This window comes from Myotis yumanensis, unplaced genomic scaffold (genome assembly GCF_028538775.1).
Source record: "Myotis yumanensis isolate MYYU_CA2020_CCGP unplaced genomic scaffold, mMyoYum1.0.hap1 SCAF_3, whole genome shotgun sequence".
NCBI classification, from domain to species: Eukaryota; Metazoa; Chordata; class Mammalia; order Chiroptera; family Vespertilionidae; genus Myotis; species Myotis yumanensis.
In genome coordinates this window covers 30,563,234-30,589,562 of record NW_027223754.1, presented here as the reverse complement: position 1 = coordinate 30,589,562, position 26,329 = coordinate 30,563,234, and the positions used below count along the sequence as shown (strand labels likewise).

Genomic DNA, 26,329 nt, shown 5'->3' with positions numbered 1-26,329 from the left:
GTAATAATGAGTTTCTGTGCGTCTGCAAGTTACTGAGATCAGGCGTCCTTTGTTTTGCTTTGCTGTAATGGCTGATAGTTCAGGGATTGTCTGTGTGGCGTGCCTGATGTCCTCCTTCTGTGTGGCACCATTGTTTGACTGGACTTGGTTCTCCACGCCTTATGCCTCAGGGAGAGCTCATGCTGGCTGAGCTCAGGCTGGGTCGTTCCTCACGGCTGTGGAGGAAAGACTGCTCTTTCTGTGAGAACTGCACGCGTTCGCTGGTATCCTGCCTTCGTGTGGTGGCGCTTTGGCAACCTGTCTGCTAGGTCTCATGGGGTCCTGCAGCAGCCAGAGTGTGCAGAAGTCAAGAAAGGGAAGAAAGGTGATGACTGGAGTACACAGACGTGCTGATGAGCTTAGGGAGGAGGGACGCGTGGCCTCCTGGCAGAGTGGACAGTCAGCGTCAGCATGACACAGTCAGCCAAGTCTTGGTCCTGCGTTGGTGGAAAAGCTAAGTGTAACTTGGAATGTTTGGATGGCTGTATTATAGAACTTGTCTCTAGCACTTATTGGAAGAGAATGTTTATGACAATAACAGAAATGAGCCAACTGAACTGTCGTAATAGGTGTAGCTTTTTGGCAGAGGATTGTTTTTGGTGCTACATGCTTTCGGAAGCTTTTACAGCTGCCTGCTGTGCTTAATACTACCATTGAGGAAAGGCCACTTATTCTTCCACTCTTGTTTTCTCCCAGTTTTCCTTGTATGTCACCTAGGAACTGCTGTATGTTTTATAAAATAGAATTTTAGGTTTTTAGTATTCTACCCAGTGTTGCTAATAATTCCTGATATTTGTACTTAACCTTTGTTTTAACATTGAAAAAGGACTTTTCGTTGGACATATCTGTGACATTTTTATTTTTAGTTCAGTGACCTATTATACTTGGCTTATTACTTCACATTATTTTTGAAGGATAAGATCAGGTTTAAGTATAATTCTCTGATGATGCAGTGGCTGATGTCACACTGTGTTCTCAGTCCACTAGTGCTTTGACATTTGTGTCTAAAGAGTATTTCTTCGAAGAAAGACATTATAATCATAGGATCAGCACCCAGATTCCCCCACAAAGGAATGAACTCTGGAGTGGCCCCTCCTCCCTCTGGCTCACTCCACCAGTCTTCCATGAATAGACCCATTCAGGGGCAAAACCAGTGTTCAGTATCACAGTGAAAGAACCTCTGATTCTCTTCAAATTAAATAGTATAGTAAGTAAGTTATTTAATCAGGTTTGCATTTACTCATGAGTGACTGTAGTCTCTCCTCAGAGTACACAGAAAACAGTAGAGAACAGAATTAATGCTATAAGCATAAACATTACTTTTTTCTTAAATGTTTAGACATATTTTTATTATAAAAAACCAGGGGGAGAAAACTAAGTGTGTTTCAAAGCTTCATATTCTGTACATTTTTTTTGTATCATTAATTTAAGATCATTTGTTAGTTTTAGAAGACATAACACATGTTAGTGCATGTAATAGATCCTCAGAAAATACACGTAATATGATTTCCTGATTAAAGAAGATGCTGGGGATGAAAAAATAATTGAGGAAGGGCTTTCCCTTTCTTTATTCATGTCACGGCCCATAGGAGCCCTAACTCCTGCCCCTAGACTGATAGCTGGGGAAGGCAGTGGTGGGCAGTGTCGTGTCAGAGAGATCTAGGCTCACATTCTGGCTCTGTTCTTCACTAGCTGTTTGATTTTGGATAAGTTACGTTATCTCTCTATACTTCTGTCTTTTCCTCTGTAAAAGGAAAAGGTTTTGTGATATTCTAAAGAACTTCAGATTGTAGAGCACCCTGCTTAGTGCCTCGAATATAGAGAGTAAGCATTGGTAATTAGTCTCAGGCCTGCCTGCACATCCCGGCTCCACTTGCAGACCTCGGCGTCTTCTCCCCTTGTCCAGTGAGGAGCCTTTGCTTTTGGTGATTACTCATGGAGAGAGCCTCATGCTTTTAGTTCAGCTGTTTTGCACTTTGTATTTCAGTTTTTAGGAGTTAAGTGATTTTTGGCTAAATTTGCTACACTAATATAGGATGTCAGGAAACATTTTAATTTAAAAGTTGATTTATAATTAATCTGCTATCTTTAGAGTACAGGCATACCTTAGAGATTATTGTGGGGTCAGTTCCAGACCATCACAATAAAGTAAGTATTACAATAATAAGTCCTAATGTTTTTACTGGTGGAGGAGGGTCTTGCCTTCAGTTTGTTAAATAAACACACCTGTGACTTGCAATAAAGAGAAGTGCAATAAAACAAAGTATGCCTGTACTGGCTATTTAAAGATGGTTTTATACTGTAGGTCTTTAATTTTTAATAAATATATGTAGGATAATCTGAGTCTATCATATTCTCTAGTGAAGGTCTTTAGTGCCCACAAATTAATTTAGATTTCCTAGACGCAATCTAAAGAATAAACTTTATATATTTTTTAGTTAGAATATACCTTATATGTCAAAATGCATAGATTTCAAGGGTACAGTTCAGTGAGCTTTGACAAGTGCCTATGTAACAGCTACCCAAATCACAATGTAGCACAGGTCCATTACCCCAGTAATTTATGTCATGTCCCTTTCCCCCTTGTTACACTACCCTCCCCCCTTTTGATTTCTGCCAGTGTAGATGAGTTTTGCCTGTTCTTTGATTTACTATAAATGGAATAGGCAGGATGTGCTTTTTGTGAATGGCTTCTTTCTCGCAACAGTGCTTAGAGATTCATTCATGCATCTGTGCTTTTGTGATTATTCGTTGTTTCTCCTTTTATCTATAGACTTGGCATTACTTACTGATGAAGGAATTCATTCTAGCCTCATTCTAGGTATACCTGTGTCATGTGTGCCTGGCAGTAAGGTAGTCAGTGGTATAGCCATGGTAATAGTAATTATGTGGATTTAGTTGTTAATCAGGGATCTATGATATTAAACACATTAGTATTATATAGAAGCAACAATGTGAATTGAACAATGGTGATGAACTTTCAGAAACTTCGAAATCTTAATGTCAAGTAATATTTATTCATCATTTATTGTAGGTGCTACAGAATATTTTGGAAACAGAAAATGAATACTCTAAAGAACTTCAGACTGTGCTTTCAACCTATCTACGGCCATTGCAGACCAGTGAGAAGTAAGTTAGATGATAAATTGTGTTAATTGTAGAATAGTCGTCACCTAAGGCTGTTCCTTGTATTGTATTTTCAGAAAATAGAGGGTGAAGTACTGGCACAGAATTTAGTGTACCAGTTTGCCTTAGACATAGGCAATTTGTTTATTAGGTTAAGACTTCAATAGGGCATCAGGATGGGAGAGGAGAGGAATATAAGTAAAACTGTTTACATATTTTTACTGTTATTTTTCTTGGCTCTAGGTTAAGTTCAGCAAACACTTCATATTTAATGGGAAATCTAGAAGAAATATGTTCTTTCCAGCAAATGCTTGTACAGTCTTTAGAAGAATGCACCAAGTAAGTAAGATGCTAAAATTTACAAAATTCAGATTGGTATAAATGGTATTTAAAGGATCAAGTTTACCATAATTTGAGAATTTGCATTTTCAAAGATGGAAACTAGATTATTTGGAATTTTTTAGGTATATTACCTTTTATAGTAAAAGCTGCATTTTAGATTATCTAAATTTTACAGTAGTGATCTCTGAAGGAGGGATATGCTGACTAGTCAGAGAAAGGAGAAGGATTTCATGTGAGTGAGGATTTTTAAGGTGTTAGGGAAAAGTAGGGGATGAATAACCCCTGAAGAGAGGAGGATGGCTTGTGAAAGAGTGTAGAGGCACCAATAGCTTTAGTTCCTTACGTGCCGCCATGTGCTACATGGGAAGGCATGTGTGCACACACCCTTGAAGGCCAACTCTTCTGAGTGTCTTCTTCCAGCATGTGTTGTTCCTGCCCATCAGGAAGCTGAGAAATTGTAAAGCACTACATGCATAATGTGATGTTTGGAGGTATTAAAGGCTTGGTTTTGTCAGTTTTCCAAGATATTAGTTTTTCGGGGGAAGGGGACGTGTGTTCTGGATGATCAGACATGAGATTTTTTTCTGTGTGACTATTTTATGTTCTTTGTTAACATGAGGCATTAAAGGATATTTATTAATGCCTGCTGGGTGTTGGATGACTTAAAGTCATAATGCACATGAAAAGTTTTGAGATTTTAATCCACCAGATGATATTTATGCTTATTTGTTTGTGGGCTGATAAAGAAAGCTAACACATTTTATTTTTGCATTATCTTTATTTTTGTAGCCATCGGAAGGACCAGAAAACTTTTTCTCTTGGTTGGTCTCTGGTTTTCCTTCCAGCTTTTTGTATGTGTCTTTCTCATTCTTGGAAGAGGCCTGCCCTTGGTGCCAGGAGCTCTTTAAATTGCTAACAGTTTGCCATGCTGAAAGTAGGTTTGCTCTCTCAACTTTGGCTTCAAGGTTTCATAGAGTGCTGGGGTCCAATCCCAGCAGGTCCAGGGGTCCCCAAAGGTGTGGACGGAGTCGGCGAAGAAGGAATGACACGAAGACAGACTTCAGTTGGTCAGCAGCCTAGTCAGGACCTATAGCCAGGATCTCCAGCCAAAGTTCTGGTCGGAGTTCTGGTCAGGAACTGATGAGGATCTGACGTTTATTGTCTTGTTACATCCGTATTTATACCAGCCGATTTTAATCCTGTCAATTTCTATTACAAGGTGTTTCTCATCTTCATTCCAGGGAGTAAAGACCATGTAGCTTAACTACCTGCCTGGCACTTAATTAAGGGGTTGTATCCCCTCCCTAACCTCAGGGAAAGATCCCCACCTGGGGAAACAACCTTTCTCGGAGAGGTGACCTTGGTTAAAACACATGGCGCTAAAGGGAGCAAACATATTAAAAACAGTATGCTATATATGCCAGGTCCACTGAAACACATGCTGTGCAGATGCCTCTTTCCTGCAGCGACTGCGTCAAGCAGCAAGGATGGACCGGCCTCCGGCAATAGAGGAACTTCATATTGGAAGGTGTGGCAAGGAAAGCTGAATGTCAGTGTAACCAAATCCTGGCTCTCAAACAGAAATTGACATTTTTTTGTTGTAATTGTTTGCAACATTTTTGGTTTACATAAAATTACATGCATGATCATAACTAGGGTAGTGTTCCCTTTGGTAAATGAAGGTTATTTGGCAGCAGTGTGGGTTTTTTGCAAGAGGCCAGTTCCTGTTGTGTACAAAATGGAAGTAAATGTTTGCTTCTCCTTCCCACTGGCATAGGTAATATAGACTAAATAAATTAATATTTATGCAGTACATTTGGCAATACCTCTTGCAGGCCTCATGTAAGCCTTGTGAAATCGGGCAAACATTACTATCCTCACAGCATAGATTTAAAAACGGAAGTTCAGGGTGGCAGAGGAAGGTTAATGGTGAATAGCACCAGATGTTAGACTTTGGTCCTTGAGTTTGACTAAGAAAGAATTCAGAGCCAAGAACTCAAATGGGTTATATAGAAAGTCACAGAGGAGGAAGAAGTGAGCCACTGGGCTGCATGGACTCAGGAAACAGGTTACAGAGGCAAAAGAACGGAGCTTAGGGGAAAGAAAGAAAAGGTATGTGCTTTGAGGGAACAAAGGGGAGTGAGGAAGGTATGGGCCTGCTCAAGAGAGAGGGAGAGCTTGCAGTGGGTCCTTCGTCTTAAGGGGTTTTAGCTGTTTTCCAAAGACAGGGATTTTAGGGGAGGTCTTGAGGATCTCAGTAGAATATTCATCAGCTTTCTAGGTATGTTCTTTCAGTGTCATGATCTCTACTGATTGGTTGGACCTAGGGATCATTAGTTCTTGCAGCTGGTCCTGATGTCAGCCATGGTGTTGCTTCCTCTGATTTTGCTGCTTTCCTGGGCCTGAAGCTGAAAACTGTCTCTATGGTCAACAGACCTCAGACTTTGTTCCTAAGATTATTTGATGCGGTCAGAACCTCATTATCCTTGGGGCTTAATGCTTAAGGGAGTGGTCATGCACGGGCTTTTATAGGAGTTGAATGAGGCTATTCTCTGGCCCTCTTGTTCCTCCTCCAAGGGGGTCTACCACATTATTAGCAGCATGCTAGGGGAGAAAAGGTGGCGGTGAGTATAGTGAATTCTGGCAAAATTAGGTTGAGTGAGGTAATAAAAGTCTAGGGCCAGGCTCAGTGGGGCCAAAGAAAGAAAACCTTGTACAATGAAGTAATTGTTCATACGTAAACCATACTAACTTAATTTTAATTGATGAAATATAAGAAATGAAATCCATTGGCTTAGGTTATAGGTACGTTCTCCTTTGAATGTATCAACAGCTGTGGTGTTGGATCAGGTTGGAAGTGAAATCATAACAGTATATGGCACAGCACTGAGCCTTGAAGTCTTAATAGTTTAATCATTTTCATGTGCACATCTCTAACAATGTTCTTCTCTTGTTCATAAAACTTTGTCATCCTATCATTGCAGTTACCTTCAACTCCCTCGGCTCAGCAGTTGGGGTTCCCTGCTAGAGCTTTCCATTCTAGAAGCCAGGATCTACTATTTTGCTTTGCTCCTGAGTATGAACTTCACCTGCTCAAATGCCAGTATGTAGTAGTTTGAAAATAGGTGTGTCTCAGGTGTCTGGATCCTGGTAGAAAGCAGGTGGTCCGATGTATCTTCTGGTGCTGCATCCTCGCTGTGTGTGATGACTCGTCTTTGGGTGATTTGGAAAGGATGCTGGCCGGCCTTTGCGCCTTCTCCTGGAGGGTGTGTGCTTTCCTCCTCTGTGGGCTGGCAGCAGTTCGTGTCATAAAATTGAGGCATCATTGGCTGTCTTATATTTCTTTAATTTTTGTATGTGTTTCATTTTACCCAAAAAGATTGCAGTCACTTTTAAGGTAGAGAAGATTTCTTACCTTTTTCATCTGTTCCCAGTGTCTGAATAAATAGTCGAAGTTTGTTTGTTAGGTCAGTGGTTATTAATATTACACAGAGTTGTGGCTAATTCCTGAAGGCTATCAAAACCCCCCACTTAGGAGTTCACACTTGGAAAAGAGTCTGCTAGATGTTCAGATGCTAGTTTACATTGACTTCAGATAAGGATAAATGAACTAAACAATAAAACCTCGATAAGCCTGGTTATTGCCTTACGTAAATGCTGTTGATGGAATTACTGTGCCTTTTTCGCATAATAGTAATGGTGATAATTGCCTTCATTTTTTGTCTGCTTGCTTTTTTCTATATCTGCCACTAATTTATTCATGGCTTATGTTCATTTCTTTCAATATATTCATATGTACACTAGGTACTTATTAATGTTATATTGTAGAAGTCACTCTGGAGCCTTCGGGTTTTCACCTCTAGCCATGCTGCCTGGTCTCAGAGTCTCCCTTGATTATCATCCTGCTGCCTTTCACCACTTCCGTGTTGGACACTGGTGTCTTCCTGTCTTGTTGCTGAGTCTCTTATTTGCTAGGACTGTCCTGAGGAAACAGTCCATAGAGACAGTTAGTTCATGTTCATATTAATTATGATGCATGGAGGTAGAATTGTTGGAAATTGTTTCCATCCACTGTTTAAGGTTCAATGTTGTTGAGAAGTCCTGGGCTATTCTAATTCCTGATTCTTTTGTTTGAAACTCGTGTTTTCCCCTCAAAGCCTTTAGTGTCTTTGTTTCTAGAATCCTGAACTGCTGGGGTCCAATCCCAGCGGGTCCAGGGGTCCCCAAAGGTGTGGACGGAGTCGGCGAAGAAGGAATGACACGAAGACAGTCTTCAGTTGATCAGCAGCCTAGTCAGGACCTATAGCCAGGATCTCCAGCCAAAGTTCTGGTCGGAGTTCTGGTTAGGAACTGATGAGGATCTGATGTTTATTGTCTTGTTACAGTCGTATTTATACCAGCTGATTTTAATCCTGTCAATTTCTATTACAAAGGTTAGGGCGTTTCTTATCTCCATTCCAGGGAGTAAAGATTATGTAGCTTAACTACCCGCCTGGCACTTAATTAAGGGGTTGTATCCCCTCCCTAACCTCAGGGAAAGATCCCCACCTGGGGAAACCTTTCTCGGAGAGGTGACCTTGGTTAAAACACATGGCGCTAAAGGGAGCAAACATATTAAATACAGTATGCTATATATGCCAGGTCCATTGAAACATATGCTGTATAGATGTTTCTTTCCTGCAGTGACTGTGTCAAGCAGCAAGGATGAACCGGCTTCCGGCACTGAACTTCGATGCTGATGCATATATTGGATTTGTGTCATTTTGCATCCCTCCTGCTGGCACTTTGGGTTCTTTCCATCTGGAGATTCATGTCTTTTAGTCTGCCGAATTTTATGATAATTTCTTTGATTTACTTTTGTTTATTTTCTGTATCTGGAATTTTTATCCTAACGTGGAACTGCTTGTCCTGGTCTTTTAATCTTCTCTTTCCCATTAATCTGGGAGATTTCAGAGCTTCATTTTCTAGATTTCTTTTGTCTTTCTCAATTGCTCTTCCATTTTAATTTTCAAATGCTCCTTTGCTTTTGTCCTGAATGTTCTTATTTTCAAGGTATCAGTAAGAACGTCCAAACCTGTAGAGGATTTTTATAAAAATTTATTTGAGCCACACTGGGGACACACCTGTCAACAGACTGAGATAACAATTTGCAGTTTCTTTTTGTGCATTTGAAATTAAGGAGGAGCTAAGGAAGATTACATGGAGATGGGAGAAAGCAAGGTGGGGATTAGATTACAGGATAGTTAAGAAAAGATGAGCCCGGCCTGTGTGGTTCAGTGGTTGAGCATTGACTTATGAACCAAGAGGTCACCAGTTCAATTCCTGGTCAGAGCACATGCCCGGGTTGTGGGCTTGATCCCCGGTATTGGGCATGCAGGAGGCAGCTGACCGATGATGTTTCTCTCATCGATGTTTCTCTCTATCCCTCACCCTTCCTCTCTCTCTTCAGAAATCAATAAAAACATATTTTAAAGAAGAAAAGATGAAACATTACTAAAAAGATATAGGCTTGGGGCATGACTGTCCACCATGACCTGCCCAGTTAGGAATTTATAATCAAATCACCCTGTGAGGTTACTTTCCATAGGAAACCCCCCTCCCCCCCCCCTTTTTTTTCTCATCCACAAAAGCATGCTTTTCCTTTTTTTTATAGATCTTGTGTTATTTCTTTCAGGATTAATTATAATTCTTTTGTATATTTTTCTGCTCCTGCAGAGTAACTATAGTGTCCCTCTCCTCCCCCACCCCCCTTTCATAGATTCTCACCTTTTGTCTTTTGTTGTTTTCGTTAGATTTTTTTTTCAAAAGTATTTGGTCATATTTCTGTGTCTTCTTATAATTAAGATTGGCGCCCTAAACTCTTGAGTGGAAGTGCTGACCATGGGTTATAACTTGTTGACTGTTTTGTTGGAGAACCCCTGCTGTTACTATTTTATGCTCGATTTTTCTCTGGGTCTGATTCCCTCAGAAGAGAAGGCTTTTTTGGTTTCCTGCTTTGAGGGTTGAAATCCTTTCTGTCTGTGCTTTGGGGTTCTGGTGACAAAGGAGACTGGGGTGAGGATGGTTGGTCAGTGTCCTTTCACAGTCCCTTTTTTCTAAGGATTCTTGCTGGTATGCTCAACCAGTGACCTTCTGGTCCACAAAGATAAGTGTCTTGCTGCCTCACAGACCTTTACCCAGCTGTTTGTGGCCCCACCGCTGAAGGGCAGCCCGATTGCAGGGGGCCCCAGTGTGATCTTGGAGTTGGATTTGCCTGCCCAGTTATGACTGCTCATTATATGCTTTTCAGCTTCCAAAGTTGGTTCTTCCAAAGTTTCAGTTCTTTTTGTTCTTGTGAGTTGATGCCTTCTAAAGAATTGAGGCAACTGTCACCCATCATATAGTGTGGATTTGGGAAGGAGAGCGGTTGATAGATGTGCTCAATGTCCAGTCTTTACCTGAAGGAAAGGTGGCTTTTGTATTTTTTATGTGTGTGCATATCTTGATGCTACTTTGGTAGAAAACCGTACTAACCAAATAGCCACATTTTATAATTCTCCTTGTTTCATGCAACATGTGAGGCTTCATGACATCTACTAGTATTTTCCTCACGACCCAAAGAAGCCTGGACTTGGGGGTTTGTAGCTCTGCTATGCACAGGTCCTGGCATCTGGATGGAGGAAAGGTTGGGGGTTAGTTCACTGTTTTGTAGCAGAGCAGCTTTCAAGGTAAGTACTTCTCCCTGCTATATGCCTGCTTTGAACAGAAATATTCTTGGATTTGGATATTTGTTTTCATAGAGGTGGTACACAAGGAGGTCTTTCTTGCTCAAAATAATCTGTTTGTTACTTAGCAATTTTCCTTCTGTCTATAAAATTTAGGATTATTTCCTTTGTGTTGCATGTCTCCAGGTTGCCTGAAGCTCAGCAGAGAGTTGGAGGCTGCTTTTTAAATCTGATGCCACAGATGAAAACCTTGTACCTTTCATATTGTGCCAATCACCCATCTGCCGTGAATGTTCTCACAGAGCACAGGTGCGTTCACTTAGACCTCTTACCTGAAAGGAAAGGACTTCTGGGGGTACCCTCCAAAATACTAATATTCACTTGATTATTCAACAATGAAAATGTTAATTACCCCTTGAAATTAGTGCCTGAAAAGTACTGGTAAGATGTCTTTGAAATGCATATTAGAATTTGTATAATGGAAAGGTTATTTTTAAATGTCTCCCCTTCAGTCTAGACTAGAGCTCTTTGGACAATGACTTGAAGTTGCTGGTAAGTATTCTGGAATGTAGCTACAAGCTAGATCAGGGTACCAAATCAGTTTTCTTTTAGGCCATAAAACTGGAAGTGCATGAGACAGATTTTCTGTAAAAGATAATATCTCATTTAAAATGAGGGCTGGGTTTTATAGGTATATTTAACATTAAATTGGAGATAATCAACTACCTGGAACAAAATTAAACACGTGAAACAGAATGTATAGATTTTCTGCTAGGTTGTTAAGACAAGGCCGGTCTGTTTCCTGAGAATTGTAAGAAGACTGAGGAATGTTGCAGTCGTTAGCAGATGTTAGCACAAGAGGCACAGATTTTTATTAATAAGTGTTTTAAAAAATGTTTATGGTTTCTTTTTTGAACGCTTTTAAGCTCGTGGGCCCAGGTCACCTCACATCTGTAAAAATGTCTATTTCATAGGGCTATTGTAAGCATTAAGCAAAAAACATGTATAAACTGATCTGAAGTGAGTGAACATGATAAATGCCCTGAAATGAAGCAGCAGTCTTTGACATATTGATGAACAGAAGGGAGATTAGGATATATAGTGTCCAACAGAAACAAAAAACCCAAAGGACCCCCAACCCCTACTCAATACTTCGCCCTCTCTCACCTTTCCAGGAGGGTGGGCTATGTTAGCACACACCTTTCTGAAACCATGAAACATGCATTCAGTTATGCTCTTGCTGTCTACTCCTGGGAATTAAAAATTAAATGAAATTCCTACAGACTTGAAATGCAAGGATTACATTGTGTTTCTGAAAAGTTTAAAAGGAATTATTGATGCAGTCATAGGGGAGATAAATAGAAAGCAAATAGAATGCTAGGGCAAAATTATGATCTTTTTTGTCTTTGCTCTCCATCCCTCTTTTTGTGGGGGAATGCTCTAAGATTGGGTTGGACGTTTGATGGGAGTGAATAATTTTAGGGAAAGATTCTCACTAAATATTTTTCTCATTAAAGTGAGGATCTGCCCTGAGGATGACATTTAAAGCAAATTCAGACTGTTAAAGTTTCCTAAAATAACACTTCCAAGGAAATGCTTTCGAGTATGTGCTGTTTATCCTCTCTTCTGTACTATTACTTTAATGACTGTGTCATAGCTGTAATGTAAGTGTAGCATTTCCCCAAGATAACAGGGAAAGAATAGATAAGTTTCTGAGTGGGGAAACTGTGCAGGACTCCTCCGTGTGGCTTGTCCCAGAGTTGGGAGGTGGGTGGAGAAGTCATGCTCTGGCTGTGTGAGCCTCAGGGAGGACGCGGCAGGATGCACTGCCTGTGTGCCCCCCTGAGGTCCCTGAGCAGCCAGAGTCCCCACTCCGTTCACAGGTCAGACCCCACTTCTGAAGCGTAAGTCCATGAATGGAGATGAGAATCGCAGTTGGCTAGTAGCTTCTGTCAGGGTTCACCACTTTTCATTCTGAATCTTAACTTGTAACCTCTTTCCTATGTTTATGCCTGAGTATGTTTTTTAAGGATTAAGTGTAGTGTTTTGAAATTTTCAAATCTTATTTTCAGTCTTATTGGGTTAGTTTAAATTCTGAATGTGAATTTGTGAATACATTCACAGAACCACCAATTCTAGAATTATAGCTGATATGTATCTTTTGCATTATCATATGATAGTAGACATCATATATTCATGGTTGCCTATTTTGAATGAATTATAGGTTTCATAATTTAGTCTGTAAAATGAGTTTTGTTTTCCTCCAGCACTTTAATTGTTACTTTTTTGCTTGGCTACAATATAGTTCTCCTTATTTGTGTTCCTTTTGTTGCCTTCTTGCAGCCCACAGTGTCATTTCAGTAAATACAGAGGAGATTCACTGTATAAGGATTGCTCACATCAGTAGAAAGAGCCATTGTTTTGTCAAAATAGCTGTAACCAACTGTTTTGTTTTATTGTACTAAATTAAAAAAATGAACCATTGATTTATAAAGTTCTGTTTCTTTTCTTAACTGCATATGTTCTGGCATTATAAAAATGTCATATGTATTTTAAAAGATGTTACTTTTGCTTGCAAAAGTTCACTTACATTTTAAGTTGTAGGGTTTTTTTACGGGGATGAGGGGTGATAAGGATAACTTGCTTAGTTTTATTCATATTTCTCGGTTATAACTATAGTTATAAAATATAAAATATAATCCTTAAATATCAAAAGTGACATAAATAGACTTTTCGGCGATTTTCCTGTAGTAGAAAGGCCCTGCATGGATTGTATTTAAAGGAGGGGAAATACACTTCTAGTATCATAAAGTTTTAGTTTTATGCTTGATCAGTTGTTCAGTTCTTAGAGAAATGGATATAAAATACAAATTGCTCCTTCTTCAATCCATCATTTTACTCATGCTTTAGGGCAGTGATGGCGAACCTTTTGAGCTCAGCGTGTCAGCATTTTGAAAAACCTTAACTTAACTCTGGTGCCGTGTCACATATAGAAATTTTTTGATATTTGCAACCATAGTAAAACAAAGACTTCTATTTTTTATATTTATTTTATATATTTAAATGCCATTTAACAAAGAAAAATCAACCAAAAACATGAGTTCGCGGGTCACCTCTAACACGCGTGTCATAGGTTCGCCATCACTGCTTTAGGGGTTGTCAGAGTGAGTAATTTGAAGAGGAGCATTTCTGAGTAAGGATTTATGAGGAGTGTGTGTGTGGCGGGGGGTTGGGGGGCACGTGAGTGTGAAAGACAAAGCAGTATGGTATGGTCAGAGGGGCCAGACCAGACACAGTGTGAACCTCTTGGGTTCAGCTGTCCTGCTAGCAGTGAGAACAGAGGCAGTTGCGGTCTTGCTGGGAGTCCTCATCTGTAAACATGCATAATAATCCTTGTGGCACAGGCCCAGAGTGATGCTTATGGGAATCATGTACAGAAGCATTTGCTCTGATGCCCAGCACAGAGTGCTGGTCCCATAGTGTCACTCCCTTCTCTCCGTCCTTTTTCCTGACTGTTCTTTCTGCAGCTCTCACTTCTGCCTGAGCTCAGCAGAGGGTTGGGGGAGGTGGGAGGAAGGCAGCAGGTTGAAGTCAGTCTTGGGGCACTCTTCACTTACCCGCCTATCTCTTGTGGGAAAAGGCAAAATGATAAAACTATGCAAACAGGTACTCCAGGATATTGCTCATAGCTTTTAAATCACCATGACCTCTGGGATGCACACTAGACTAATCACAACAAGGTTCTGATATATCACTATTCCTGGTTTCAGTAATCCCAGCCCTGTGTTTTTCCTGAGAAAAACATTCTTAGAAAGCACAGAGTTATATACACAGAGATACGGAATTGTGAGTTGGTTATGAAAGCAGGCACACACACAGCCCTAGAAGGAGTTTGAAAGCTTCTATGGTAACATTTTAAATTGCGTCACCATGATGGCTGTCTTAACTGGAAGGACATCATCATGAAGCCTTATTTCTTACAGAAATGAGAAAATGTTTATTTTATGTGTTTTTATAGCTAGGATTATATTTTCACTTTTTTGTAGTTTGCTTTGATTTTTATAATATCTCCTAAATGGTATATGTGTTTGTTTATTTAAAAAGTTGATATTAAAAACATGTATGTGTAGATAAATCAGTAGATAGATAGCTGGCACTATTAACATTATTACTGTATTTTTTATGCAATCCAGGAATACACTCTGATTTTTTATATTTACTTATTAAATATATTTTTATTGATTTCAGAGAGGAAAGGAGAGAGAGAGGGAAGTGGAAACATCAATGATGAAAGAGAATCATTGATTGGCTGCCTCCTGCACGCCCCACACTGGGGATCGAGCCTGCAACCGTGGCATGTGCCCTGACCGGGAATGGAACCGTGACTTCCTGGTTCATAGGTCGACGCTCAACCACTGAGTCGCACCGACTGGGCTGCACTCTGATTTTAAATGCAATGTACCTTGCTTACTTAACCAGGTCCCCCGAGTTGTCACAAACTTGAATTTAGATAGTAGTAGTCTTCTAAAGAGGTCTTACATGCTTAAGCAAAGTAAGGCTAATTTCCTAGTGATTAATTAATTTGTTTTCAAGCTGATATTTGAAACCTTATATTTCTAAGTTGGTTTAGTTAAGTAAGATGATTTCTGCTTTATTTTTTTAAAATATATTTTATTAATTTTTTACAGAGAGAAAGGTAGAGGGATTGAGAGCTAGAAACACCGGTGAGAGAGAAACATCGATCAGCTGCCTCCCGCACACCTCCCACTGGGGATGTGCCTGCAATCAAGGTACATGCCCCTGACTGGAATTGAACCTGGGACCTTTCAGTCCGCAGGCTGACGCTCTATCCACTGAGCCAAACCAGTGAGGGCTGATTTCTCCTTTAGATGCATCACTGTGGTCAGTTGAGGATGGGATAAGAGGTGGGGAGTACCAACACCAATTTTTGCTCTCACACCTTCTCACAATGAAATCCTTTTAGGTTGAACCATAGGAAAGTGTTATATTCACCACTTTTGAGCTGACATTTTCAAATGGTTTATCTTAAATTTTGTAAGGAGCCCTTGGAGTGCCTGCTGGTCCTAAGAAGTTTGGGCAGGGGGCCAGTTAGACCTGGGTGGGTGGAGGGATGGAGGAAGTGAGGCAGCAGCTGGGTCCCTGTGTCAGATTCAGGTAACCTACATTGAGGGCGAATGTGTTCAGTTATTCTTTAGCGTCTTATTTTATGGCTTCATTTATCATGCTCTTCCTAATAGGTGACATGGAGCCTCAGAGTTCACTCTCTTCTCTTCCCAGTGGGTGACCTGACCTGGTGCCTCTTTTCTCCCAGCCTGTCTATCCCTCAGTTTCCCATGTCTGGAATGACATGTGCAGCAACAGTGAGGAACACAGATCCAGGTCCTCACATGGATCCTAAACATCATTTGTCCTGCAGTGGAGAGACAGAAACGCAGAGTTTCAGCCACTGATACGAGTCATAAATGTGTCAATGACAGAGGTTGACTCCCAATGCACTCCTGGCCATCCTGGGTCATTCTAAACCTAGGGCTGCTGAATTGGATATGATATTCAGGGCAAACAGTGTATGCAGGGCTCAGGAGGGCATTGTTTGTTGTAAAAGGTACACGAATAATAGTGAAGTTGAGGGTGAAAAAGTAGTAAAATATTACAAACTTCTTTTTAAGCTTTTTAGATTTCTGAATATATATAGTCAGTTTTCTCAACACTAAATGGGGACAACTTTATTTGATAATGTATGGATTTGATGAAATATTGATGTGGAAATACTTTTGAAATTTTAAAACTTAAATCAATATTAAGTATTTTATTGTGCCACATTGTGCATCTAAAGGAAATACTGTTGCTCTCACAAATGCTTTAGGTTGCAGTCGATGTTCAGGGGATGTTGGGTGGACTGATAAACGTCTGGAGTGTTAACGCTCTGATTCAGGTTCTTAGAGTTTTAAAGCATTTTTCTCCTCTTACATTTTTTACCATTTTGAAGTTCCCATATAATTGGAATCTATTTGAGCTCTAAGACTGCACACTTACATTTGACCCTTCTGTATGAAATTGGCTTGTTGAAATGACCTTTCTTGAGTAGAATTGTATAGGTGACTACATGTATTCTACATTATGCACAATTGTTTTTACTCATAATAAGAGACGTAACATGAACCTTCTGGGGTTTCCTTTGGTGTTTTGAAATAACCAGCACATGTTTGGTTAGAAAAACTATAGTTTTGACAATATAAATGGTATGCTGTTATATTTTTGCTAATGGGATAAGGGAGCATCACTATGGTGAACTCTTAACAGCAGTGTCTTATTCTTTCATTGCTGGCGGCTTGTTGCTTAGTGAGGAGTTGGGAGAGTTCATGGAGATGAAAGGTGCCAACAGTCCGGGGATTCTCGTGTTGACCACTGGCCTCAGCAAACCATTCATGCGCCTGGATAAGTACCCCACTCTGCTCAAGGAGCTCGAGAGACACATGGAGGTACTGCTTATCACATGTCTGTCCCTGGAGTCCATTAGCCACTGTAAGATAAATTGTTAATGATTTACTTTGGAATCAACAAAAAGAGTTTACCAAGGTTATTTAATTCAGTGGATTTTCCAAATGATTTTTTTAAGTATTAATTTTTTTCTCCTTATCCCAGCTCCTTTATCTCCCTTTTCACCCACTGCTGCTGATAGAAAAAGTTTCGAAAGGTAGAAAATGCTAATAGCATTGAAGAGTCCTAGCAGGAACATTTAGCTACAATTATTAAGTGCATAAGTTGTGGAGTAATATAATGTAAAAGCATCATTTAATTAAAGATAGGTATTTATCTTATTTCTGAAAAACAGGCTGTGAGCCTTGCAGAAGTTTGGGTTTGGTGAACTATTGGCTAGGGTTTGGTGAGCTTTTCCTGTCAAGGGCAGGCCGTTGGTCTTCTCCACAACTGCTCGCCTGCTGCCAAGGCAGCAGAGCCGAGTATTAGGAGTGGGTGTGGTGTGTGCTGTCTGCATTCACCACAGCAGATGTTGCTCTCCTGACTCCAGCTCCAGCTCTTGGCTTCTCTCTTCGAATGATTGTTTCCCCTAAGGCCACTGGCTTCATGATTCCCTTAAAGAATAAGAGGCGGCACTTTAATGCTGGGAAAAATAGGACGTATAGGATATATTACAGGTTGAAAAGTATTGGAAGATTCAGTAGAGTCTATAGAGAATGTCTTTTTAAGAAAAAGCTTTTCATTATGAAAGCTAATGGTGTGTTTCTTTTACTCAAGGATTATCATCCGGATAGACAAGATATTCAAAAATCCATGACTGCCTTCAAAAACCTTTCAGTAAGTGATTAAGCATATTGTGGAGTGTTTTTTCTTACATAGTATTATGGCAAATGAATGAAGAAAAACTGTTTATCAGCTAAAAAAGTTAGATGATAAAAAAAAAATTACCTGTGAAGTATAATTAAGGTTTACTCTGGTGAAATAAAAATAAGCATACATAGTAGTTATTCCATGACTGGTAAGTTCTCATGCTTTACTAGACTTTGGAGACTAGAACAATGAAATGATAATTGTTTAAATTTTTTAAAGGCTCCACATATTTGAAGCATTAGCTACCTGAAAATGACTTACACATGTTTTAGCCTAAGAAATGGAATACTGGTGGTTCCATTTTATTTTTTGTCTGCTGTCTTATTGACTGTGTTTCTGAGATACACACCTTATAGCATAAATGCTACTTATCTTTTTTCCCCTCTTAGTCTTCTATATTGGCAGATATTAACAAAATCAGAAAATACTTTTCTTGTCCAGTCTGCATTTTTTCTTCCATAAGTGGCAAAATATGCTATATTTTTCTAAAACAGTGTTTCTTATTTCAAAGGTTTGCCTCTCTGGACTTGAGTCCATGCTTGTGAATTAAACACATTGTTCAGTAGATTACGTGTCTTAAGAAGAATTAAGATACAAAGCAATATGGCCAAAACTTACAATTCTGGAAGTTTGTCTCTTTTAATAGTGTTTTACTATGTTTTCCAGGCCCAGTGTCAAGACGTACGGAAAAGGAAAGAGCTGGAGTTGCAGATCCTGACGGAAGCCATCCGGAGCTGGGAGGGAGATGACATTAAGACCCTGGGCAATGTCATTTACATGTCCCAGGTCATGATTCAGTGTGCCGGAAGTGAGGTACTGTCATGCAAGTGTGCAGAGAGGATGGGAACAGCAGTGGAAGAAACACATGCCAGGGAAGGGACACCAGCCATGTGCTGTTGGACTTTGTTCTTATTCTAGTTTCTCAGTTGTTTTCCCTGAAACCATTAAAAAGTCTCGGATAAAAATTAAGAGCTGAACATAATTTGCATTAAATGTTTTTATGTTTTATAAATGCTTTTTAAGTTTTCTTAGTGACAGTCAAGATATGTTTTGATGATTGTGTAATACAAGATTTTAAAGGACTACCAAATGATGACAATATTTTAATAGGACTCCTAGCTTATAATTTGTCTACTTTTTGTCCTTGCCAAATATAAAAGTGGTTTCCGGTATGTTAGCAAGGCTTAGCTGGCTGTGGACTACTTGACCAGTTAAGATGCAGCCAAGAGCAGTTATGCTCAAAGTCTATATCAGTGTCAACTAAGAGATGGTGTCAGGAGAGGATTTTAGATCCCTCGTTAGTAGTCCAGTTTGGCAAATGTCTGCCACAGAGAAGTATGGGCTTCTGGCCATGGGCTTTTTACCAACACTGCCATTCCAGGAAATCTGTTTTCCATGGTTAGATCATTATACTGTTCTATTATCTAATACTAATTGACATTTGCTTATGGGAATCACGGGTTTGGTTTAAGTGAGAGATGAAACCAGATCCTTGTGCTATCCCCACACAGTGAAATTTGAGCAGTTTGTGTTTCAGTATTCACAAGTTACATCTTCATTGGGTCGCTAAACTAGTACCTCTTTATGAATTCTATTTTACTTTTATAAAAAATTATCAACATGATCAAATATGCTCACTACCCATTTCACACATGACATTTTTAGGGCAGTAAGAAAAGTGAAACTTGTACTCACAATGCACATTCCTTCTTGCCTATGAAATTAAAAAATGATATCAGCCCACTAGTTGTTAATTTGGGTATCATAAGAAATCATGACTTTCTAATAGACTACAACGATTAAAGAAAACAACCCAAATCTTAATTCTTTTTTTTAAGTTATGCACTTTTAAATTTTATTTAAAAAATCTATAGAAACATTTCTCAGTGTTTTCTTTATAATATTAGATCTAGAAAACATTCACTCAAAAAAAAAGATTTAAAGTTATAATGATGACTGAAAAGATAATAATATCCCTGTTTCCCTCCCTCCCTTCCACTTTCTGTAAAAATCAATGGAAAAAAAATCCTCCCGTGAGGATTAACAAAAAAAGGAAATAGAAAAAGGAGGGGAATATAATAAGTACTTTTCAACAACTTCTTTAGAGTATAGAATGTCTTTTTCAAGGCACTTTGCATGTGGCTGGTGTTCTGAAGGCTACTTGGAGACATGGCTTCCTAGTATCATTTTGCTTTTGTGGGCAGTGGTTAAATGGCAACTTGTGACAAAGGCTATCTGCATGTTCCTTCTGTGTCTCCTTTTAGGTTCTGGGAATTTTTGTCCTTTAGTTGTGGTCTCTGCGGCTTTACTTACCTTATGGAAGTGAATGATTTCTAACACATAAATAATGCTTTTAAGCCTTTCGTGTACACTAGATTAAGTTTACAGGATGGATGCGAACAACATTAAATTGATATATCGGGAGTTATAGGGAAGTGCCAGGAATTATTAATAGACCAAAATTGATTTTGATGTTTTATTTTACCCACTTTTTAGCATGAAAGGTCCCACTATTTCCCCTCCTCCCACTAAAATTTTACAAGTTCTTTTGTTGTTTTTTCCTCGATCACAAAAATAAAATTTTAGATTAATTATAAAAAGAGTTAATGGCGACACTAGATCCCTTAACCAAATTTTTAAAAAAGATGTTACATGGGCTACTTGTGAGTCTAATAATTCATTCTAATTTTGTTTCCATTTAATATAGCTAATGTAATTTGGTAGAAATACCTAAATGGAAAATATAATGCAATGTTTCAGAAGATTTAGTTTAAATACTTGTTTTCACATCTGTAAATACATGTTTTTGGATTTATTTGTTCTTTTACTTTAGGAAAAGAATGAAAGATATCTTCTACTCTTCCCAAATATTTTGCTAATGTTGTCTGCCAGTCCCAGGATGAGTGGTTTTATCTATCAGGTAAAACACATTTTAAATTTATTTTTTATTGTGTGTCTGAGAATCATTTCCAGGCATATTTTGAGTATTTTCATTAAATAGTAGCTATCCCTATTTATGCGTTGTGTGTAGTGTTATGTGTATAGTGTTATACATTCAAATATGTACATACATCTCCTGTCTGTGTATTTTGATGTCACTGTACAAACATCCTGGTATTAATCCTAAGCAAAAAAAGAAGGAAACAAATGAAACTGACAGAACTATCTCCTAAGGGCACAGATCCTGAGGTTCAGGGTAAGCTGTGCCACCCCCTGAAGTTGTATTTGCAGTTGTCACTTCTTTCCTGGTCGTTGTGCCATCGTAGGTGCCACTGTGGGTTGGGCTGGGCTTCAGACTGAGACGCTTCATAAGCAGTGTAGCACTGTAAGAGGCATTGGCAGATGTCAGGTGTTATAAGTAGTAGTAAATGATCATTTATCCTCTTTATACTAGTGTTCTGTAATTTCACTGATTTTCTTTGAGAAGATATGAGAGCTGATTTAAATGAAAACACAGGGCAGATCTTTTCTGTTTTTTTGTTTTTTGTTTTTTCGGTGGTTGTTTTTTTTACACAGTCATCCCTTGGTATCTGCAAGGGACTGGTTCCAGGACTCCCTCTCAGATACCAAAATCCATGGATGCTGCTCTAGTCTCATATAAAATGGCATGGAGCAGTGCTTACAGTTGGCCCTCCCCATCCTCGGATTCCTAGTCATGGATAGAAAATACTGTTTTTGATCTGCAGTGATTGAATCTGTGGATGTAAAACGGATGGATAGGGAGGTCTGACTGTAATTTACAATGCTGGTATTGAGCAGATTATATTTTCCCTGTATGTCTAATAGGTGCTTCCAGAAAGGTTGTATTTCCTTTTTTCTGTGTAGTTAGAGAAGCTAATGCCTTTCCCATCAGTATGTAAAGGCCTGGCCAGTCACCAGATACTGCTTTAGCAGAAGTCACCACTTCGTTTCCTTTGAGTTGCATTTCTTCAGAATAGTGGGTTGTTTCATATTGTCCGCAACAAGAACACTGGTGAATCCTCAGTCAAAAGTGTCTACAGTCTGTTTGTATCTCCAGAAAGCTTTATCTGCCATCCAGAGAGTTGTCATCACACAGTTATTCCAAAAGAATCACTTTAAAGTTGATAAAGCTGCCAAAACCGGTTTGGCTCAGTAGATAGAGCGTCAGCCTGTGGACTGAAAGGTCCCAGGTTCGATTCCGGTCAAGGGCATGTACCTGGGTTGCGGGCACATCCCCAGTGGGAGATGTGCAGGAGGCAGCTGATTGATGTTTCTCTCTCATCGATGTTTCTAACTCTCTATCTCTCTCCTTCTCTGTAAAAAAATCAATAAAATATATATTTTAAAAAAAACTTAAAGTTGATAAAGCAAATATATATGGACAAACCCAGAAAAATAATACCTCTTGATTTGTAAGTCTGTTTCTGAGCAGATGTTTAGATATAGCAGCTACTTGGGTTCCCTCAAACTGGCAGCTCCTGCTTTGTTAAATGACCCTGATAAACATAAAGCAAAGTCCTTTATTGTCAGCACTCTCTGGCTTCATGTTTCATATCTTAAGAGACTGAATGGGGCCCTCCTCTGGCCTGAGGAAGCAGAGGTTGCCCTTTGGGTCAGGCCAGGCCCCTATGGATGACCAGGCTGGTGAGTTGGCTCTGGATGTTGGCATTGATGTGCCACGGGAGGTCAGACCACGTGTATGACCTGTTTTCCCACTCTGCACAGTTTCCTGGGAGGCGTTGCTCTCTGAGTGCTGTGACCTATGTATTGTGAATATTTATATCTGGCTTTGACGGACATTAAAAAGCATTAAATCTAGCAGTAACTGGAACATTCTATCCCTTGGTGTTGATTTACTAGGTTAAAAACAGTCACACAGCTTTATTTCTGTAGGACTTCTCAAAGCTACTAATACACTTGTGTGCACTATGAATCTTGGAAAGGAGTGCACAGTATACAGCATTTTTCAAATTCATCTGACCCTAGAAGGACCAAGTACTGGCTAATGTTTCACCACCAAATGCCAGGACAGGCTTTCTCGGTGGATTGGGTCGTTCTAGTTCCATGAGCTGTAGGAGGATGTTCAGCAGCACTTCTGGCCTGCTTCCCTATATGTATCGGGAGCACCCACATCTCTGTGACTTTGCCAGTGTCCTCCGCAGGGCAGCCCTTCCTTCCCCTGTTCCTTGTGAGAACTACTTTCGGAGGTGCTGAGAGAGTCCTCCACAGGTGGCTTGGCCCAAACACTGTTAGACTTTTCCTAAAGACTTGGTTGATCACCAGGTACCATAGTATATCCATGTGTAGATGTTTGGTCTACACTAGCCCATATACCTAACTCCATGTGCTATGACTGGCTAAGCTACGGAGGCAAGAAAGGTGGTCATTGACCATACAGCCACAACACAATCATTGGATCAAGAAGACATGGTAACTTTTTGTGTATTAATCCTGTAAACCAAAAGTGAAAATAAGTGGTGTGTGCTGTTTGAAACCAGGGATGTCTTCTTAAGGGTGGATGGTTTTTCTGTCAGGACCAAGTTTCAAGCACCTTTCGGTGTGGACCAAATGTCCTGCCTGGCTATTTGCAGTTCTTTTCTTGTGTCTCTCCGGTAGCATTTCCTATTTCAGTGCCCAAGTCCTCTATTTTCAGAATGGACAGGTTGGCTGCTGTTTTCTGCATTTTGTGCAGCGCTCAGCACAGCTGCTGACTTCCTGTCTGGTGGACAATCAAGTATAACTTGTACAGTTCCTCTTGCCCCAGTTTCCCCCTATTTTGCCTTCAAACATGGAACTTTCTCTGCATTTCTTTATGAGGCAAATCTGTGCTTCCTTTTCATAAACATGTCATTTAAAATAGCTACCACAGACGCTAGTGTGTTTTTTTTTTTATCATAATATGTAATGTTTTTGTGTCCTCACATTTATGTTTAGAGTAACTCACCAGTTGGAATTTATTTGTGTTCTAGTTTGCTGCTCTGTACCTTTTTGCTGAGGCTCAGTTTGTTGATTATAGTATTATGATTACTTATTTGAGATAGAGGCTTTTTGTGTTATACATGTATCTGGTACAAACAAGACAGCTTTTGTGGTTTACAAATGCAGTTCCTCTGCCATTTCTAAAATTATTAGTATTTACTTTAGTAACGGTACTTTCTTTACTAGAAAAGCACTAATTGTGTTTTTTTTTGTGGGGGGGGCTCTTTTTTAGGGAAAGCTACCAACGACAGGAATGACAATCACAAAGCTTGAGGACAGTGAAAATCATAGAAATGCATTTGAAATATCAGGTGATAGGCAAAAACCTTGCGGACGCTATCTGTCATGGTGATGAGAGGCAGCTTCCCATCTGTGTGCAGATTCTTGCTTGACTATTTCAGAGGGCTGATGTTTAACTTTGTTGAATTATACTCTGGGTGTGTGTATGTGCATGTGTGTGCTTTCTACCAATTTTCCAATTTCAGCCCGTTTTTCTCATCTCTTCTAGGGAGCATGATTGAGCGGATATTAGTATCATGCAACAACCAGCAGGATCTCCATGAATGGGTGGACCATCTACAGAAGCAAACGAAAGTCACATCTGTCAGCAATCCCCCCATTAAGCCTCATTCTGTGCCGTCTCATACCGTAAGGACCCCATACTTCTGCCTCCAAACTCCAGGGTCAGCTTTTGGTTGAGTTGTCAGCAAGTGGTCAAGTAATTTAAAGCATTATCAATATCTGGATCAAGAATGCACAATACTTGCCTTGTACTTCTCTGCAAATATTTGCTTATTTCCATTGAGTAGTGAATAGCTTCACAGTGGTCACACTTATGAAACAGCCCTAAGTTGTGCTTCGTCACATACAGTCAGTGGCACTCGGGCAGGAGTCTGCTGCCGTGCTCAGATGGGCCTCAGAGAGTAAGGTACTGGGGTTTTCAACTGAAACTTGAAGAGTGTGCTTTTTCTGAGAAGTTTAAGTATTTATTTTGATTCATCAAAAAATAAGTATTTATGATGATGAAAAGGACCAGATTCATGTTGAAGGCATTAAAATGTAATTTTTGACTCATTATTTTAATTTAAGAAAACCACTTCTACTTAGAAAAGCTCAACAGCTCAGCTCATCGGTTTTTTAGATATGTAAACCTTTCAAAATAGATCAGTACCAAAGTGTCATTTTTTAAAACTTCTCTTTATTGGTGTTTTTTTGCTTAAGATATTGCATCATTTGTCAATCTTTACCAAACAATATTGAAGAACCAGGCACACCTTTTTACAAATGACTTACGATTACGTAGCATTTCCAGTTGGTAGGTTTCTCTCACATCCTTAGATTTTTATGATCTTTGTCAGGACATTTCCTACCATGTAGTTCGCTTCTGCATTCGTTATCCTTGGCATTAAAGTTTTAGCTCAGGAAGGGTGGCTGTAGCATCGCGTTCTGGTCATGGTATCATCTTACTCGAAATCTCTCAACAGTATGGAGGCTAAAACTGCTCATTTCCTTTAGCTGATATGTCATTTTGAATGACTCTGCCATTTATAACTCCATACTTTAAAAAATATTAAAGATGCCCTAACCGGTTTGGCTCAGTGGATAGAGCGTCAGCCTGTGGACTCAAGGGTCCCAGGTTCGATTCGGGTCAAGGGCATGTACCTTGGTTGTGGGCACATACCCAGTAGGGAGTGTGCAAGAGGCAGCTGATCGATGTTTCTAACTCTCTATCCCTCTCCCTTCCTCTCTGTAAAAAAATCAATAAAATATATAAAAAATATATTAAAGATGCTTAGCTTTCATGGTACTAAACTTACTTCAAAGGCATGTATGTATGTGTGTGTTTATAAAGAAAAATGAAAGTGCCTTTTCATTCAAATTGTTAGTAACAGTATGAAACTAAGCTTTATAAAATTTCATTTCAGGTAAAAGCTTTTTCTATTTGGACCCTGGCCTCTCATATTCCTTTTCATGTCACCCAGTGGCAAGGGAGGTGCCCATCAGCAGGGATTTTAAGTCCCCACTCTGTGGATGGCGCTGTTCCTCACATACAGGCTTTTGAAATGTGCCTTCTTAGGGAACTTCTTTTTGGGGAATTGAGTGTTCTCCCTGTGTTCTGTCCATATCTAACTTGAATAATATTCTAGTTTTAGCACAAAGCATACCTCTTTTGACTTTTTTGAGGAAGGAGAAATACCACCAAGTATTACTTACTACTACATTATTGCTAGAAGGGATGTTTTGCATAATTTTATTCTTTTGTGAATTTTTTTTTTTGAAAAAATTTTATAGTAGTTGTGTAGCAAATGACAAGCACTGACACACACACCAGGACAGGCCCGTGGTTTCTGCAGAAAGTTTTTTTTTTTTTTTTTTGTGATAAAACTTCCAAATTTATTTTATTTTTTATTAAATTTATAGGAGTGACACTAGTTAACAAAATTATAAGATTTCATGTGCACAGTTCTACAACACATCATCTGTACACTGTATTGTATGTTCACCACCCCAAGTCAAGTCTCCGTCAAAACTCCCAAATTTGTGTCTCCAGCCCAGAGCTCCATCTGGAACTCCAGATTAATACATCCAGCTGCTTATTCCACATCTCCACTTGGATGTCTATTAGTGTCTCAAACTCGGCATGCTCCAAACTGAACTTCTTCTTATCCCCGCAAAAGCTCCTTTACCCACTGCCTTTCCCACTAGGTAGCAATGCTTTGTTGCCTGAGCATGTCTCTCACCTCCCACATAGAATCCATTTGGAATTCTATAGTCTCTACCTTCAAAATATACCCACAATCCAATTTTTT

The 26,329-nt window shown here is 39.5% G+C and overlaps 1 protein-coding gene across 6 annotated transcripts in view; it reads left to right on the top strand.

The window, feature by feature from the left end:
* The window catches only part of ARHGEF7 (Rho guanine nucleotide exchange factor 7), a 133,768-nt gene that overhangs the window by 83,696 nt on the left and 23,743 nt on the right, over positions 1–26,329 (top strand). For all 6 annotated transcript variants that reach the window (XM_070408581.1, XM_070408582.1, XM_070408583.1 and 3 more), the window contains exons 7-15: positions 3,074–3,168; positions 3,409–3,504; positions 10,398–10,520; positions 16,573–16,711; positions 17,487–17,546; positions 18,246–18,392; positions 20,413–20,499; positions 23,752–23,830; positions 24,028–24,167. In XM_070408581.1, coding sequence (XP_070264682.1) covers positions 3,074–3,168; positions 3,409–3,504; positions 10,398–10,520; positions 16,573–16,711; positions 17,487–17,546; positions 18,246–18,392; positions 20,413–20,499; positions 23,752–23,830; positions 24,028–24,167 — 966 coding nt within the window. The remainder of the gene's footprint in view (positions 1–3,073; positions 3,169–3,408; positions 3,505–10,397; positions 10,521–16,572; positions 16,712–17,486; positions 17,547–18,245; positions 18,393–20,412; positions 20,500–23,751; positions 23,831–24,027; positions 24,168–26,329) is intronic.